Source organism: Dama dama, chromosome 14 (assembly GCF_033118175.1).
Source record: "Dama dama isolate Ldn47 chromosome 14, ASM3311817v1, whole genome shotgun sequence".
Classification (NCBI taxonomy): Eukaryota; Metazoa; Chordata; class Mammalia; order Artiodactyla; family Cervidae; genus Dama; species Dama dama.
In genome coordinates this window covers 23,741,560-23,760,412 of record NC_083694.1, presented here as the reverse complement: position 1 = coordinate 23,760,412, position 18,853 = coordinate 23,741,560, and the positions used below count along the sequence as shown (strand labels likewise).

The following is an 18,853-nucleotide window of genomic DNA, read 5'->3' as shown; positions in this document are numbered from 1 at the left end:
ACTTTGAAGATTGGTATCATTGAAGTACTTTAAATGGAATAAGAGAAATAGAGGTTTTCCCTTATGCAAAAGAAGAGCTGCAAGTACTATCATCAAAGTTTTGGTGCTCTGGGGAGAAAATATTTTTATTAAAATTTATAATAAATAAAGTTGATGCAGATTCTTAAGTTGAAGCTCTAAAGGTAGATTAACCATAGTCAATAGTCGTAGAACCTGATGAAATGTGAGGAAACATTGAGTCCATAGCTCTCACTTGGTAGATAATAAAGATGAGGCTGAGAGCAGTGAAGAAGCCAATGTTAATGGAACCAGTTTTTCTCCTATACTAATTAAAAATGTTATCTTCAATATGTATCTTAACTGCTCACCTTCTTTAGACTTTTGGCTCACAATGACACTGTTAATGACACCTGGTATTTTAATCAACAGGAAAAGCTAATCACGTAAAATGTAATAATACTTCCATTGGGTGAAGTATAGTAAAATGTTGACAGTAGTGGTATCTAGAAAAAGGAATTATAGGTTTTTTAATGTTATTAGAAGAAAATAGCTTTCTGAGACATTGGTTAAGGCAGGGGTTTTACAGTTTTGTTAGTAACTTCTGTTTTGACAGATTATTTGGAGGCTTGGAAGTGAAATTCTTTATTATCATCCCAAAAGCAACGTGGAGACTTTCAATACCTTTGCTGACCGGATGAAAAATATTGGCATCACAAATTACTTGAAGGTGAGAATGTAGGCTTTGTGAATTTACATCTGCAGCGTTCATTTTTTAAAATTGCTTGTCTCAGTGATAAGGTAGGTAAGAATGTTAAAAAAAGATGACAAAGGGGGTAACACACCTGGGTCAATAAGAGAAGCTGAAGGAAAAATCGCATTGTGAGAGCCATTTACTTCTCCATTTCCTATCGCCTGCCATGTTGTGCGAGTGAAAATATCTTCTCTTTGTGTATCTCTGGCTGCCAGAACCAGGCCTTCAGAAACGGCACTTGTGCGTCACTGTGATGATGGGCCAAATTCTAATGTTTGCTTAAGTCAGTTGAGCTCTCTAAGAATTGGTGTTTTTGGAAAAGGGAAAGAGCTAAACAAATTGGGAATTTGAATACTTGAGCAAAGGTTTCCAGCTTTGTTGAGATATAATTGACATATGATTTTATTTCTTTTAAGGTATACAATGTGATGATTTGATAGCATGTATATATTGCCAAATGTTTACCACAATGAGGTTAGTTAACATCTCCATCCCGTCACATAATATCATTTTGTTGTTGCTGTGTTGAGAATGTTGAAGTTCTACCCTTGTGGCAGCTTTCAAGTTAACAGTGCCATAGTCACCATGCTGTACATTAGATCCTCAAACTTACTCATCTTATAATTGAGAGTTTGTGTCCTTTGACCAATCCAGCCCTCAGCCTGCGGCAGCCAGCATTTTACTCTGTTTCTATGGGTTGCTGCATTTTACTCTGTTTCTATGGGTTGGGTGTTTTTAGATTCCACCGGAAAGTGAGATGAGACAATATCACTCTTTTTGTATGACTTATTTCCCTATGTATAACGCCCTCAAAGCTCATCTATGTTGCCACACATGCAAGATTTCATTCTTTTGCATGACTGAATAATACTCCAATGTATATATGTGTGTATACAATATTTTCCTTATTCATTCATTAATCATTTCACACTTAGATTGCTTCCATGTCTTGGCTTTTGTGAATAGTGTGGACATGGAAGTGCAGATATCTCGTCCAGATAGTGATTTCAACTTTGGATATATATGCCAATGTGGATTGCTGGATCATGTATTAGATCTGTTTTTAATTTATTAGAGGAACCACCATACCACATTCTCCATGGTGGCTAGACCACTTTACATTCCAAAGGGAACGTACACCAGCAGTATACAGCGGTCCCCTTTTCTCCACACCCTCACCAACACTTGTTATTTCTTGTCTTTTGTTTTGTTTTCCTTTTGGTTGTGCTGGGTCTTTGTTGCTGGGCTGGCCGTTTCTCGTCGCGGTGAGTAGCAGCTGTTCCCCCTTGCAGTGCACGGGCTTCTCATTGCAGTGGCTTCTCTTGTTGCAGAGCACAGGCTTTAGGTGCACGGGCTTCAGTAGTTGCAGCATCGTTTTTAGTTGCTCCATGGCATGTGGAATCTTTCCGGATCAGGAATCAAACCTGTGTGCCCTGCATTGGTAGGCGGATTCCCATCCACTGTACCACCAGGGAAGTCCTCTCTTGTCTTTTTGATGCTAGCCATTCTAGCTCGTTTGAAGTGGGGGAATTCCTTGGCTATCCAGTGGGTAGGATGCAGAGCTTTCACTACTGTGGCCCAAATTTAAATTTATTTATTTATTTTTAATTGGAAGATAATTGCTTTACAATATCGTGTTGGTTTCTGCCATACATCAACATGAATCAGCTGTAGATACGTATACATATGTCCCCTCTTTCTTGAACCTCCTTCACCCCACCTTTTTTTTTTTAATATTTATTTATTTGGCTGCACCGGGTCTTAGTTGCAGCATGTGAGATCTAGTTTCCTGACCAGGGATTAAACCCTGGCCCTCTGCACTGGGAGCATGGAGTCTTAGCTCCATGCTGAGGGACCACCAGAGAAGTCCCTCTTCTGCCCATTTTTAATTATAATATATTTTTTGTTGTTCTTGCTATTGAGCTGTATGAGTTTTTTATATATTTTAGGTATTTCTTATCAGATACATGATTTGAAAATATTTTATCCCATTCAGTAGACTGCCTTTTCATCTTGTTGATGGTTTCCTTTGTTGTGCAGAAGCTTTTTAGTTTGATGCAGTCCCACTTGTTTATTTTCACTTTTATTGCTTATGCTTTTGGTGTCATACCCCAAGAATTCATTGCCAAGACCAATAACAAGGAGTTTTTTTTCTCCTGTTTTCTTCTGAGAACTTTAGTTTCAGATCTTACCTTTAAGTCCTTGATCCATTTTGAGTTAATTTTTGTGAGTGGTGTAAATTAAAGGTCCAGTTTCATTCTTCTGCATATAAACGTCTATAGTTTCCCCAACATCATTCATTGAAGAGACTGACCTTTGCCCTTTCAGTATTCTTGGCTCCTTTGTCAAATATTAGTTGACAACATATGGATGGGCTTAGGTCTGGACTCCCAATTCTGTTCCACTTGTCTGATGTGTCTGTTTTGAAGGCTATGCTGCTGCTGCTGCTGCTAAGTCACTTCAGTCGTGTCTGACTCTGTGCGACCCCATAGACGGCAGCCCACCAAGCTCCCCCGTCCCTGGGATTCTCAAGGCAAAAACACTGGAGTGGGTTGCCATTAGTTTGGTAATATAGATTGAAATACAAAGTGTGATACCTGCAGCATTGTTCTTTCTCAAGATTGTTTTGACTATTCACAGTTTTTTTGTGAATAATAAAATTTTTGCATCCAAATTTGAAGATTGTGTTTTCTATTTATGTGAAAAATACCAGTGGTATTTTGATAGGTATTGCACTGAATCTATAGATGGCTTTGGGTAGTATGGGTAGTATGGACATTTTCACAGCATTAACTCTTCTGAGCCATGTGTGAAAATGTTTCATTGTTTCTCATGTTTAGGTGGAGCTCTATCCGAGTTAAAGTGTCCTTTAGTAAAAGTTTATCTAAAAGAATTGACATCCTCCAAAATGTTATGATAATATACCTCTCCTTGGTATATATTTGACTAAAAGCACTTTCTCAATCAAGTTTTTGCATGCTTTGCTTTTTAATTTTTTTCCAGTGCCTCTAAATAAAGCTTTGTTGGAACATTGCCACACCCATTCATTTCCACACTGCCGGTAGCTACTTTTAGCCAGACAATGGCAGAGTTGAGTAGTTGTGACTGAGACCAATAGGCCTGTGAGGCCTAAAATATTTACCCTCCTATTCTTGTTTTATTTTTACTTTCTCTAGTTGTCAGATATTTTTAAATTGTTGCAAAATGTATGTAACATAAAGTGCGATATTCTAACCATCTTTAAGTGTATAATTAATTCAGTGGCATTAATTATGTTTCCACTGTTGTGCAGCCATCACCAGTATTGCCAAAATTTCTATCACCCCAAACAGAAACTCTGTACCCATTAAGCAGTAACTCCTCATTCCCTCCTCCTCCCATCCCCTCATCACCTCTAATCTACTTTCTGTGTCTATAAATTTGGCTATTCTAGGTATTTGTTATAAATGGAAGCATATAATATTTGTCCTTTTATGTTTTGGTTGTTTCACCTAGCATCATATTTTCAAGATTCATCTGTGTTGTGGTGTGTATCAGACCTCATCCCTTGTTATGGCTCAGTATACTGCAATATTCTGTTGTATGTATCTATCACATTTTCTTATCCTTTCATCTCTTGTTTGGTTGTTTCCATCTTTTGGCTATTGTGAATACCACTTCAGTGAATGCTGTCATACTGGTATCTGTTTGAGTCTCTGCTTTCAATTTCTTTGGATGTCTACCTTTGAGTAGAATTGCTAGGTCATGTTTTATGTCATGTACATACATATACACATATTTGTTGTTGTTGTTCAGGCACTAAGTTCTGTCCAACTCTTTGTGACCCCATAGATTGTAGCACGCCAGGCTCCTCTGTCCTGTACTATCTCCTGGAGTTTGCTCAAATTCATGTCCATTATTGAATCAGCAATGCTATCTAATCATCTCATCCTCGGTGGTCCCCTTCTCCTTTTGCTTTCCAACTTTCCCAGCATCAGGGTCTTTTCCAGTGAGTTGGTGTTTATATATGTGTATTAGAAAAACATGTATGTGTAGACATATAATTCTATGTTTAACTTCTTTAGGAATCACTAAGCTGTTTTCCATAGTGGCTGTAGCATTTTATAGTCCTGCTTTCTAATTTTGAAAAAAAATTTTCCCCAGTTTAGGATTCTTTGCAGGTTTTATTAATTTAGGAAAAAATTTTTGTTTCTCTTATGTGCCAGGTTCTCCCTTAGGATCTTATTTTCTGGTAGACCATGTACATTATAAGCAGAAACAATGGAAGCAGCATATGGTTCCACTTAAAGAAGAACTTTCTCAGTGAACAGTTGGAAAAAGGGGATAGCCTGCCCTGGTGTTAGGTCCTTCTCTTCTTTCAGGGAGAAACTGGATAGCCGTTTAGGGAGGGAAGGTAGAGTTTTAACTAAATTATTGGTTAGTTCCTTTTAAGCTCATAGAATCTATTCAAGTGAAGTAATCTGAGAGAAATCTGAGAGAAACTTTATTTCGTACTCCAGAGTCTGAGGGTGGTAATTAGGATAGACAAAAGACATTTTTTAGTAACACTTTTAAAAACACCTGCTGCTGTTTCCCAGACAATCTGCTGGACATGGTTCTTGCAGTAAAGGGAGACAGGTATATAAATGAAATAAATGGTTATGGTTGCCATGGTAGAAATGCAATTACGGTGAGAAGACAAAGTAGAAAATGGTTGGCTCTCTGGAATTGGAAACGGCTAGGATTGAATGAGTTAGGGGAATTGGGCAAAGAAGGGATGTGATGTTGGACATGAGTCCGAAGAAGCTAGTGGGTATTCACTCTGTGTACTGGAGGAAATTGTAGTCTAGCATGGTAGGGGATAATAAAGAGTCTGATACCTCTGTGTCTAATGTGTCTTTAGTTATTCTAAAAATCACATAGGTAGAAACTAGGGGAAGTAAGCTGAGCTCTGTATGCCATCTCTATAGAGCTGAGATTTTTATTCTGTAGGCAGTGGGAACTGTTGAAGAATTTTGCCCAAATGACCGATGAGATTTCTTTGGTGGTCACATGGAAGATGGATTGTAGGGGGACAAGACAGGAGACACGAGTTGAGAAATCATTACAGTAGTTGAAGAGGAAGGTTTGAACTCTGACTCTGTTCATATAATTAGCTGTATTTCCCATTATTCTCCTCCTTAATGCTCTCCCGATTTGTATTACTCTTTCTTTATGTAATTAATCTTTTTTTTTAAATTTTTAATTGAAAATTTGACATATAATTGATGTATGGGCTTCTCTGGTGGCTCAGTGGTAAAGAATCCTGCTAAGCAGGAGGTGCAGGTTTGATCCCTGGGTTGGGAAGATCCCCTGGAGAAGGAAATGGCAACGCACTCCCGTATTCTTGCCTGGAGAATCCCATGGGCAGAGGAGCCTGGCAGGCCACAGTCCCTGGGGTTGCAAAAGCAGGCCACAGTCCATGGGGTTGCAAAGAGTTGGACACGACTTAGTGACTAAACAACAACAATTTTTTCATGCATCTTTCTGCTAGGTTGAAATTTTTGATCACGGGGACAATGTTCTATCATTGGTGTTCTCCCGAGGTCTTAGCCCAGCGTGTATCATACATTTACTGAATTTTTAAACTAATGGTTATCTAATGACCTGCATGACAGTGGGCTCTTCTTAATGTTTCAGATTTCCTTACAACATGCATTATACCTTCTGCATCATGGATTGCTTGAAGATGCAAACAGAATTCTCACCCAGGCAGAGACATGGCGATATGGTGAAAAGTCTTCTTCCCAGGAAGTGTTAGTCAACCTCATTCAGGCCTATAAAGGGCTTTTGCAGTATTATTCTTGGTCTAAAAAGAAGATGGAATTGTCTCAACTTGGTGAGTAAATATGAGTGATGAGTGGTAAGACTGTCAGAGGGACAGAAGGAATCTTGAGGAGTAATCTAATTCCCCTTCTTCCAAGCCTGGCTTTATCCAGATAGTACAGAGAACAGAGATTGCTATGCTTATAAAATTCTGCTTCATACTTTATAAAATTTCTAATATTTGAACAAAAGACTTTTCAGACATAAATTAAGTAATTCATAGGTTAAGTTCATGACCATTTTAGATTCGTTGCCTTTTTAAAATTTATTTTTGTCTTTGGTTGCACTGGGTCTTCATTGTTGTGAGCAGGCTTTCTCTAGTTGCAGCAAGCAGGGTCTGCTCTTCATTGTGGTGCCTGGGCTGCTCATTGCAGTGGCTTCTTGTTGTGGAGCCCGGGATCTAGGTTGTGTGGGCTTCAGTACTTGTGGTGCTCTGGCTTGGTGGTTGTGGCTCGTGGACTCAGTAGTTGTGGCACATGGGCTAAGCTGTACAACATGTGGAATCTTCTTGGACCAGGGTCCAAGGGGACCAAGAATCCATGTCCCCTTCATTGGAAGGTGAATTCTTATTCACTGTGCCACCAGGAATAGTCCTAGATTCATTCATTTCTTGGAAACCTGATTTCCAGGAAAGGTCACAAATTTTCATCTATGGGCATTATCGCATAGAAGAAGCATTTCTTCCTGTGTATTTATAGTGGAGTTTAGTTTGTTTTGTAATGTGGTTTTTTAGGAAAATATGTTTAAAGAATAGGGCAAGATAAAGTTGTTTCATTTCTGTACAAAGGTCATAACAGACAATTTTCTTGACTCCACTGATCACCCCCAGAACTGACTTATGTGTTCTTCCCCAACTGCCTTCTCTTTCTCTTACTTGCAGTGGTGATGTTGTCCTCTCCTGTCCCTAAATTTGTGTTCTTTCAAGCTGTATGATTCTCTGCACCTTTTTGCACCTTTTTTCCCTCATATAGTTTTTGTCCATAACTTCTCTGGGATTAACCTTTTTCTGTTTTCACCTCCTTCATCCAAATCCCAGTTCTGACATTTATCACTTCGTTTATGTTAAGCTGTGTTTCCTCAATATCCTTAGTTGGTAGTAGTATTTCCTTGGTCTCTGGGCGGGTGGGTTCACCAGTCGCAGATTCCCTTCCTGTTTCCTGTCTTTAACCACCCCCAAGACACTTCTGAGATACTGTCTTCATCATGATGATCTTGTGAGGCCTCTGTGCATCCTCCTGCTCCAGGATGCCATCTGTCTCCAGGACTCATTAGACCACTCCTCCTTTTACTTTAAGCACAACACACCAGCTGCATGTTCAGCCTATATCATTTGACTCTTCACCTTTTGCTTTTTTAATCACTCTGAGTTTTTTCATGTGTGTGTTGTGTTGTGTCTCCTTGTCTAGACTCATCAGTCTTTTGAGGTCACGCATCTGTATTTCTTTTGTTAATCTTGCTGAAGGACTTCCCTGGCGGCTCAGACAGTAGAGACTCTGCCTGCAATGTGGGAGACCTGGATTCAGTCCCTGGGTTGGTAAGATCTCCCGGAGAAGGAAATGGCAGCCCTCTCCAGTATTCTTGCCTGGAGAATCCCATGGACAGAGAAGCCTGGTGGGCTACAGTCCATGGGGTCACAAAGAGCTGGACAGTACTGATCGAGTAACACAACACAACAGCAGACCTTGCTGAAATGCCCACTGTAATGTTCTTTTTAAGAAGACTCACTGATACTGATTTAGGTGAGTTTTAAAATCATTATTTCCTTTCCTTCTTACACACTTAGGTAGAACTCAAGCAAATACATGATGATTAAAGCAGTTGGAACGTGGATTTATACCATCACTTTCATGGTTAGATAATTTAGTACCTTCTTCAGCTGGCACTCTTCTGGAGCAACAAGAGATAAAGATGGGATAAAATGGGGAGCTCTTTAGATGATCTTTAACCTCACATGGCTATTTAATGGGGAAAAAAACTAGGACTAGTTTTATATGACCAGACTTATGGAATGTAACACATGAACGTGTGCTCAGTTGCCTTGGGATTTTTCCTTTCTGCTGTGGCCTATGCTGGTTGGCTTTGATGCACTTGGTAGCTGGGAACCCCCTTCCATGGTAAATTCACACCCAACTTATATTTACTCAGGGATCTGCCCTTCTTTCTTTCTTTTTTCGGATATCCTTTTACACCTGCTTTCCAGTTACCATTTCATTTCCAAGTTCATATTGATATTTATGCAATAGATCCACTGGGAAGAGTGTACTAATCTGTATATTGGGTGAAAGGAGGCTACTATTTTGGCTAAAAAGAAGCATTGGAACCTCAAAGTGTTTTGTGCTTCCAACTGTTTGTTTCGAAGGACAGATTTTCTTTTTAAACCTTTAAGATTGTGAAATATATCCTGAAGAAGCGTGTCAAACAAATGTATGATAGAATGAATTTATAAAACAAACATTCATGTAACTACACCCATATTAAGGAGCACAACATTGCTGTCCCCCTGAAAGTTCTCCATGTGTTCTTTCCTGATCACATCTCTCATTCTGTCTCAAGGAAACCACTGTTCTGACTTTAATGATAATTAGTGTTCAGAGCTCAGTCATGTCCAACTCTTTGTCACCCCATGGACTGCAGCCCACCAGGCTCCTCTATCCATGGAATTCTCCAGGCAAGAAAACTGGAGTGGGTTGCCATTTCCTTCTTCCCAACCCAGGGATCAAACCCACATCTCTTGCGTCTCCTGCAATGCAGGTGGATTCTTTACCTCTGTGCCATCTAGGAGGCCCCTTAATGAGAATAACTCCTTTGTTTTTAAAGATACCTTTACCACTCAAGCATGCATCTGTAAGGGCTTCCCAGGTGGCTACCGTCCATAGGGTCACGAAGGGTTGGACAGGACTGAAGCGGCTGAGCACAGCGCAGCACACACATCTGTAAACGATGTAGTGTAGTTTTGCCTATATTTTAGTGTCATATTTGGATCCACACTGTACATATTTTGGGGGACATTGCATATTTTGTTCAACATTTAACGTGTGATTGTATGGTTGAATTAGCTCTAGTTTATTCATTTTTGTTGTTGTGAAACAATACATTGTATGATATTCTTGCAATTTATTCCTTCTATATATTGATTGCCATTTAGGATTTAATAGTTTGGGGATATTATAATTAATGCTGCTTTGAAATTCTTGGGCACAGATAGTGGTACACATATGTGTGTGTTTCTTGGAGTAGAATTGTTGTCACTAAGCATGTGTATCTTCAGCTTTACTACATAATATGCTAAACTCTTTGCAAAGTGGTTACTAATTTATATCCCCTTAGTAGTCTGTTTTGAGTTTTCTTTTGTCTCGTCTCCTCATTGTTTATTATTATCAGAAGTTTTCATGTCACCCAATTTATTATGTGGCATGGTAATCTCTCTGTTTTTAAAATAACAGCTTTATTGAGAATTGAGATATGATTCTTGATATGGTTCACCCACTTGTTGTCGTTGTTCAGTCACTAAGTACTGTCCGACTCTTTGCAACCCCGTGGACTGCAGAAAGCCAGGCTTCCCTGTCCTTCACTATCTCCTTGAGTTTGCTCAAACTCATGTCCATTGAGTCAGTGATGCCATACAATCATCTCATCATCTGTCATCCCCTTCTGCTCTTACCCTCGGTTTTTTCCGGCATCAGGGTCTTTTCCAGTGAGTCAGCTCTTAACATCAGGTGGCCAAAGGATTGGAGCTTCAGCTTCAGCACCAGTCCTTCCAGTGAACATTCAAGGTTGATTTCCTTTAGGATTGCCTGGTTTGGTCTCCTTGGTGTTCAAGGGACTCTCAAGAGTCTTCTCCAGCACCACAGTTCGAAAGCATCAGTTCTTCGGCACTCAGCCTTCTTTATGGTGCAACTCTCATATCCATGCATGACTTCTAGAGAAACCATGGCTTTGACTATGACCATGTGGGCCTTTGTCGGTAAAGTGATGATTCTGTTTTTTAATACACTGTTTAGGTTTGTCATAGCTATTCTTCCAAGGAGCAAGTGTCTTTTAACTTCATAGCATGCAGTCACCATCCACATTGATTTTGGAGCCCAAGAAAATGAAATTTGACACTGTTTCTACAATTTCCCCATCTATTTGCCATGAAATGATAGGGCTGGATGCCGTGATCTTTGTTTTTTGAATGTTGAGTTTTAAGCTAGCTTTTTCACTCTCCTCTTTCACCTTCATCAAGAGGCTCTTTAGTTCCTTCACTTTCTGCCATTAAAGTGGTATCATCTGCATATCTGAGGTTGTTGATATTTCTCCCGACAATCTTGATTCCAGCTTGTGATTAATTCAACCCAGCATTTCACATGATGTGCTCTGCTTATAAGTTAAATAGACAGGGTGACAATATACAGCCTTGATACACTCCTTTCCCAGTTTTGAACCAGTCCATTTTTCCATGTCCAATTCTAACTGTTGCTTCTTGTCCTGCATACAGATTTCTCAGGGGGCAGGTGAGGTAGTCTGGTATTCTCATCTCATTAAGAATATTCCACAGTTTGTTGTGATGCATACAGTCAAAGGCTTTGGCATAGTCAGTGAAGCAGAAGTAGATGTTTTTTGGAACTCCCTTGCTTTTTCTATATTCTAGCATACGTTGGCAATTTGATCTCACTTAGAGTATAATAAATTCAGTGTTTTGTAATATATTCACAGTTGTTCATCCATTACCATCATCAATTTTAGAACAGTTTTGTCACCCCAGAAAGAAAGCCTGTACCCGTTAGCAGTCCCTCTTGACTCTTCCCCAGTTCCTGCATTGCTAGGCAACCAGTAATCTACTTTCTGTCTCTGGAGATGTATTCTGGACAGTTCATACAAATGTAGTCCTGAAATATGTGGTCTTTTGTTACTGACTTCTTTCACTTAGCCTAATGTTTTTAAAGGTTCACCCATGTTGTAGCATGTAATGTCACTTAATTCCTTTTTATTTATTTATATTTCGTTGTATGATTATACCACACTTAAGTATCCATTATCAGTTGGTGGACATTTGGGTGTTTGCACTTTTTCGCAATTTTGAATGATGTTGCTGTGAACTTTTGAGGGACCTCCATAGTGTTTTCCAAAGTAGCTATGCCATTTTCCATTCCCACCAGCAGTATATGTGAAGGATACTGATTTCTTCATGTCCTTCCCAACGCTGGCCATTGATAGGACTATCCCAGTGGGTGTGAGGTAGTGTATTGTGGTTTTGATTTGCATTTCCTTAGAGGCTAATAGTGTTGAGCATCTTTTCATGTGCTTATGGCCCATTCGTATGTCGTCTTTGGAGAAATTTGCATTCAGATTCTTTTCTCCTAGGAGATTTTTAATTGAAGTACTTATTTTTTTTTATTATTGAGTTATAAATCTTTATATATTCTAGGTCCAAGTCCTTTATCAGATAGGTGCGGGATTTGGAAATGTTTTCTTTTATTCTGTGGGTTATCTTTTTCACTTTCTTAATGGTGTTTTTGAGACACAGAATGTTTTAATTTTGATGAAGTTTAGTTTATCTGTTTTTTTCTTTTGTTGCTTATGCTTTTGGTGTCACATCCAAGACACCATTGCCTACTCCAGGGTCACAAAGATTTAGACTAGTGTTTTCTTTTAAGAGGTGTGTAGTTTTACTCCTACATTTTGGTTTTTTGATTCATCTTGAGTGAATTTTTGTATATCATGTGAGGTAAGTAGAGGTTCAATTTTGTCATTTTACATGTGGATATTCAGTTGTTCCATCACATTTATTGAAAAGACTATTTTTTTCCCACTGAATTGTCTTGGTACTCTTATCAAAAAATCACTTACTCATATATGAAGTTTTATTTATGACTGTAAATTCTCTCCCATTGATCTGTATATGTCCATTGTTGTTGTTTAGTTGCTAAGTCATATCCAACTCTTTGCGACCCCATGGACATAGCCCGCCAGGCTCTTCTGTCCGTGGGATTTCCCAGGCAAGAATACTGGAATGGGTTGCTGTTTCCTTCTCTAGGGCAATCTTCCTAAGAAAATTAAATCCATGTCTCTTGCATTGGCAGATGGATTCTTTACTGCTGAGCAACCCTGGAAGTTCATATATGTGTATATATATATATACACCTATATCACACAGTCTCAGTTACAGGAGTTTTGTAGTGACTTCTGAGGTCACACTGTGAATCCTCCAAAAATTTTTTTAGAATATTATTTTGGCTCTTCTTGGTCTTTTGCATTTCCATATGGATTATAGGAATAGCTTGCCAATATAAGCAAAAAAGCCAGCTGGGATTTTGATAGAAGTTGCATTAAAACTATAAGTTAATTTAATAAGTCTTCTAACCTTTGAACATGGGATGTGTTTCCATTTACTTAAGTCATTTTTAATTTCCTTGAACAATACTACTTTTCAGATATGATTTTTTATCTCTTTTGTAAAACTTATAGCTAAGTTGTTTCTTGTTTTTGATGCTATTATGCTATTGTAAATGGTATTATTTTCCTGATTTCATTTTTGGATGGTTTGTTGACTATTGTATGTTGATTTTATATTATACAACTATGAACTCATTAATTCTAATAAATTTTTAGTGGATTCTTAGGATTTTCTATGTAGAAAATCATGTCATCTTCAAGTAGAGATAGTTTTAATTCTTCCTTTCTAATCTGAACATTGTTTATATCATTTTCTTGCTGAATTGCTTGGCCAGAATGTTCATGAGAGTGTTGACCAGAAGTGGCAGGAGAGGAATTCTCCCTTGCATGCAGTCTTTCATCATCAATTCTGATATTAGTTGTGAGTTTTTCACAAGATGCTCTTTATCAGATTGAAGAAATTTCTTCTATTCCTAGATATTGAGTGTTTTTATCATGAAAAGTTATTGAATTTTTATCAAATGCTTTTTCTGCAACAGTCGGGATGATTATGAGGTTTTTGTCATTATTCTGTTGATTTTATAGTGTATTAATTGATTTCAGATGCTAAACAACCTTTCATTCCTGGAATAAATTCCACTTTATATGTTGCTGGGTTCAGTTTGCTAGTATTTTGTTAAGAATTTGTGCATCTGTGTAAGAGATGTTGGTCTGTAATTTTCTTGTGTTGTCATTGTCTGATTTTGGTATTTGGGTAATACTGATCTCTTAGGTAAGTTGGGAAGTGTTCTCTCTGTCCTTTTTTGGGGGATAGTTTGTAAAGAATTAGTACTCTTCTTTGTTAGAATTCACCAGTGAAGCCATTACAGTCTGAGCTTTTCTTATGTGTAGTTTATCAGTTACTGATTCTGCATTTTAAAGTACTGACTACTTTAAAAAATCTTTTGTCTTTGGGCAGATAAAGACGATTATGCTTACAACACAGCATCCCAGAATATGCTCAACCGCAGCTGGAAGACGTCTGTAAACCTTTGTACATTGATTCAAATTCCTGGAGTTTGGGACCCTTTTGTGAAGAGTTATGTAGAGGTAAGTAGACTTTTCATAAGTTTTCATTAGTTTCATTTTGTTTTAAGCTTAGTCTTTATTAGTCAGAAGGCAAATAATGGAAAAAAATATTTTTTAAACAATAGGATACCCTTTTTTTGTCTGAATAACATTTGCTTATTTTACTACTATACAGTAGCTGTTACTGTGTTTATTTTCACCACTGGATAACCTGTCATGGCCAGATGCAGGCACCCCTCAGTATCCATGTACAGTGAAGTCCCTTATATAAAATGGTGCGGTATTTGCATGTAACCGATGCATATCCTCTTGTATACTTTAAATCATCTCTAGATTGCTCTTAATACTTAACACAATATGAATGCTGTGTAAGTAGTTGCCTGTGTGCAACACATTCAAGTTTTGCATTCTGGAACTTTCTGGAAATTTTATATTTCCAAATATTTTCAATCTGTGGATGGTTGAACCCCAAGATGCAAAACCCAAGGATGTAGGGCTCATGGATGGTGCAGGGGTGATGGACTATATTTATAAATAAATAGCACAATAGTTGTAAATGTCAATTCTATATTGTTCTGATTGAGCTTAAAAGAAAAGCAGAAAGATCTTTTATGATATGGTGGGATCTAGAAGGGAAAGGGGACAAAAATCTGAAACTAGGTCACAATATGTGAAATGAAGAATGGCTTTTAGAAGTTCTTAAGGACAACCTGTTATCTCAGAGTTATTGCAAAAGGACAGAGGACTAGGGATACATCATCAAAATACTTTGCTTTTTGAAAGTTTCACTAATGCTAAAGTGAGAATTACGTTATCAGAAGATAATCTCTGAAACTGGATGCCAGTAAATCTGGAAACTCCTGTGTCAGGATGGGAAAGAATGAAAGGAAAGGAATTATAATTCCTATGCTCTCCTTTTGTGGCTGGAGTTTGTAGGGCACTGAGGTTAGTGGCATCATATGGTCTTTTTTTGGTCCTTAGTTTGCCCGATTTGAAGCCTTTATTTCTCACAGGAACAGTTCTTTTGTTGAAGTTGCTATATTTTTCAGTAACAAAATATGACAAGGAAAAATTGGGAAACTGTGTAGGTCTTTGATGTGATCTTCTGTGTTCCATGGAGGTTGTACAATACACTGGTGGAAGCAAAAACTAGCATCACTATTGTTCCCTATACAATAAATGCTATTTTTAAGTTGTATGATTTTCTGTGCTCATCAGTGAAGTTGTACATGATGTTTCATATAGTTATCTTACAGAATCTAGCTAAGATAGCGTCACTTATTTTATGCAGATGCTGGAATTCTATGGGGATCGAGATGGTGCCCGAGAGGTGCTTAACAATTACGCCTATGATGAAAAGTTCCCATCAAATCCAAACGCTCATGTCTACTTATACAATTTTCTAAAGAGAGAGAAGGCACCCAGAGAGAAACTGATAAGTGTGCTTAAGGTAGGGAATTCTTACGTCAGTGTGTGAACAGGGTTGGGAATCAAATACTTTAAGACATTCTTAGGTCACTACTTTCCAACTTTCATGTTCTTGCACCAAGAGAAAATGACAGTGTATGGATGATACACTGAGATAAAGACAGGAGGCTGTGGACTTCAGGCAGATCCTCCTCTCATCAACTACCATTCCCCCATCCTCTGCCCAAGTGAGACTGAGGGGAGAGGATCAGTATTACAGAAACCCTTTGTCACCCTGGTTGGAAAGTTCTGCATTGCTATTTTTGTTTTTAATTATTTAGTTTTTGGCTGTGCTGGGTCTTTGTTGCTGTGTGTGGGCTTCATCTAGCTGCAGCGAGTAGGGGCTACTCTCCTGTTGTGGAGTGTGGGCTCTAGGGACGTCGGCTTCAGTAGTGTTTGCTCCTGGACTCTTGTTGCAGGTGAGTAGTTATGGGCTTAGTTGCTCCACAGCATGTGGAATCTTCTCAGGCCAGGGATCGAACTTGTGTCCCCTATATTGGCAGATTTCTTAACCAGTGGACCACCAGGGAAGTTTCTTGACTTTTGAATACTCTTTATATAGAGTGTGTTCCTGAACACAATCTTCTAAAATAACTAGCCTTGCTTTTTTGTTTTATATACTTTGTGACCCTTTGTGATCAGTAAATACTAAATATCTTGTCTGTGTGATACTCTTTTTCTTTATTTTCTCCTCAGTCCTGGGTGCTGAAAAGAAAGTAAACTTTTCAAGTGTGGTCAACAGTATAAATATGGAGGAAAAAAAAAGTATTTGTTTATCCACACTGCCCACCCACCCAATCAGCTATCTTGTTTTTAGCAGGGATTTTTTTTGTTTTAAATGTCTTTGCATAGAATACATTTTTATACCAAAAATAAAACTGGATAAAAGCAAAGTATCTTTTAAATCTTTGATTCATTTTCTGAGAGCATATTAGATAGTAAGAATTTTATCTGAAAGTATACTAACGCCTTTGGAATGGGTAATAAATTACAGTATTATTCTTTCTTCCAGATTTTGTATCAGATTGTACCATCTCATAAACTGATGTTAGAATTCCATAGGTTACTGCGAAAATCAGGTAAGTAGTTCTTGTTTTCTGTCTCTTCGTGCAGACAACCTGTAGACTAGGGCTCAGCCAACTGTGGCCGTGGGCCCGATCCAACTCTTGCCTGTTTTTATAAATCAAGTTCTGTTGGAGCATGGCCGTGCCCATTTATTTACATATCACCTGTGCCTGCTTTTGCCCTGCAACAGTAGAGTTGCATAGTTATGACAGCTTGTAAAGCTTGCATAACTTAAATGTTTAGTGTCTGCCCCTTTACAGAAAAAGTTTGCTGACCCATGCTGTAAAGTATTAGGCAATGGTTGGAAAGGAAAAATGGCTTCTATTTGTGTAATTCAGCTCATTTTAATCTTTACTGTTATTCAGCTCAGTATAGGAAAGAACATTTCTTGAAAGGAGGAAATATGCTTAAGTCCAATAGGTACTGGGACTGCCTCTGTCCCTCTCCTAATAGAAAAGAATATGTATGAAATGCCTCAATAGGGCAGGTACTTTAAATAATATTCTGAGTAGTATAAACCCATACAGAGGTCAGACTCACCACCCTGCTCTCATTAGCATGGACTAAGTTACTGAATTTTTCAGATTCATCACAGGAGCGTATGTTGATGATAGTGTGATCACGTGAATTGTTTTAAGCTGTTAGACTTTAAGGCTTATGTTCAGTGGCATTTTGTCAATGGAATGTAAGCTTTTACTTTCGTGCTCTTCCGTGTTGTTTGTAAACTCTTAATTGTCTTGACATCGCAGACAAGCAAGAACACCATAAACTGGGATTGGAGGTATTATTTGGAATTTTAGATTTTGCTGGATGCACTAAAAATATAACTGCTTGGAAATACCTGGCAAAATATCTCAAACAGACTCTAATGGGGTAAGTGAGAAACACACAGTGTTTATTACTAGATCAGCATAAATAACACTTTATAAAATTTTAGCTAATATCTGTCCATTTTTAAAGTTCTTTGTTTATGTTTTTGGATTTCTTGAACTGTGTTTTTAGCTGTTTTCTTCTGAATACATCAGAAGACAGGAAGTAGGAAATCACAAGTAAAACATAAAAAATTCTATCAAGATTTTTTGTGCTATTAAAATAAATACTGTCAGTTACCACTACTCTGCTAAGGGGTAACTGTGTACTTTCTTTTCGAAAATAAAGATTAGAATGGGTCACTTCTACTCTTGATGAGATTCTTTGTAAAGCTTTTTGTAATTTGTGTCATCTCCTTGGAAGATCACATAGAAAGCAGCTTTTCTCCCAGCTATTTTCAGTGGTTTTTTTTTTAGGACCTTTTAAAACCATCTTGGTTATTCATTCAACAAATATTTATGAAGTCCCTTGTGAGCTGGGTATCTGAAACTATACCTTTGATCATAGTAATCATCAATGCCACATTTCGAATATAAGAAAAGAAGTGGCCCTTATCATTTTTACCCTGTGCATGAAAATAAAGGATACCATGGAATGAAAGTTTCATTGAGTTATTATATCCATTTTAGTTTATTAGGAGATTAATTATCAGTGGAAACTTGCTTCAGGCTTCAGACCTGACTTGATCTTAGAGATAAAATAGTCTGATCATGAAGTGTTTTTGGTGCGATATGTTGGTGTGCTCACTGTAAGCCATTTTCCAAATCTCAACCTAAACCCCTACTAACCATAAGGTTCTTGAAGGCAGAGAAATGTGCTGTTCACTTCTTAAACCTCTAGAAGTTTTGCCACAAGGGCAAATAGGTGCTAAATACATCTTTGGTCAATTAAATTATTGATGAACACTTAGCATTGCCTGGGTTTAGCTGTCAAACCCGTGTGTTTATGTAAATGTATATAATGGCATCTCAATTTGGATAGTAATTCTTTCTAGCCTATAAAATTTAAGGTTTTAAAGAAACTTTTAAAGTAGTGAATAATAATAGCTAACATTTATTGAAACTTTGCTTTGTACTGGACAGCAGGCAAAGAGTTTTCTGTGACACCTGCCACACTGTGGACCAGTTTAATCCTAATAACAAAACTGTGAGATGGGTGCCATCAATGTACCCAAGGAACCTGAGTCTCAGAGAGATTAAGCAGCTTGCACAGGATCACATAGATAATAAATGGAAGATGCAGGATTTGAATTTGAGACTTTGACCTCAGAGTCTATGCTGGTAACCACTGTGCTGTGCTGAACTGGCTATTTCATTAGATGGAAAATGGGATCTGGAGATCAAGGAAGTCTAAAAAGGATTTGCTTTCATGTATGTTCTGTGCCATGGCTGTACCCAGAAGCTAGTTTCAGAG

General features: G+C 38.0%; 1 protein-coding gene across 7 annotated transcripts in view; it reads left to right on the top strand.

The window, feature by feature from the left end:
- The window catches only part of TAF1A (TATA-box binding protein associated factor, RNA polymerase I subunit A), a 31,784-nt gene that overhangs the window by 9,483 nt on the left and 3,448 nt on the right, over positions 1-18,853 (top strand). For 5 of the 7 annotated variants that reach the window (XM_061160078.1, XM_061160080.1, XM_061160082.1 and 2 more), the window contains 6 exons: positions 614-727; positions 6,410-6,608; positions 13,929-14,059; positions 15,330-15,488; positions 16,518-16,584; positions 17,320-17,443. In XM_061160078.1, the coding sequence (XP_061016061.1) occupies positions 614-727; positions 6,410-6,608; positions 13,929-14,059; positions 15,330-15,488; positions 16,518-16,584; positions 17,320-17,443 (794 nt within the window). The remainder of the gene's footprint in view (positions 1-613; positions 728-6,409; positions 6,609-13,928; positions 14,060-15,329; positions 15,489-16,517; positions 16,585-17,319; positions 17,444-18,853) is intronic. The other 2 variants (XM_061160083.1, XM_061160081.1) reach the window with 2 other exon arrangements.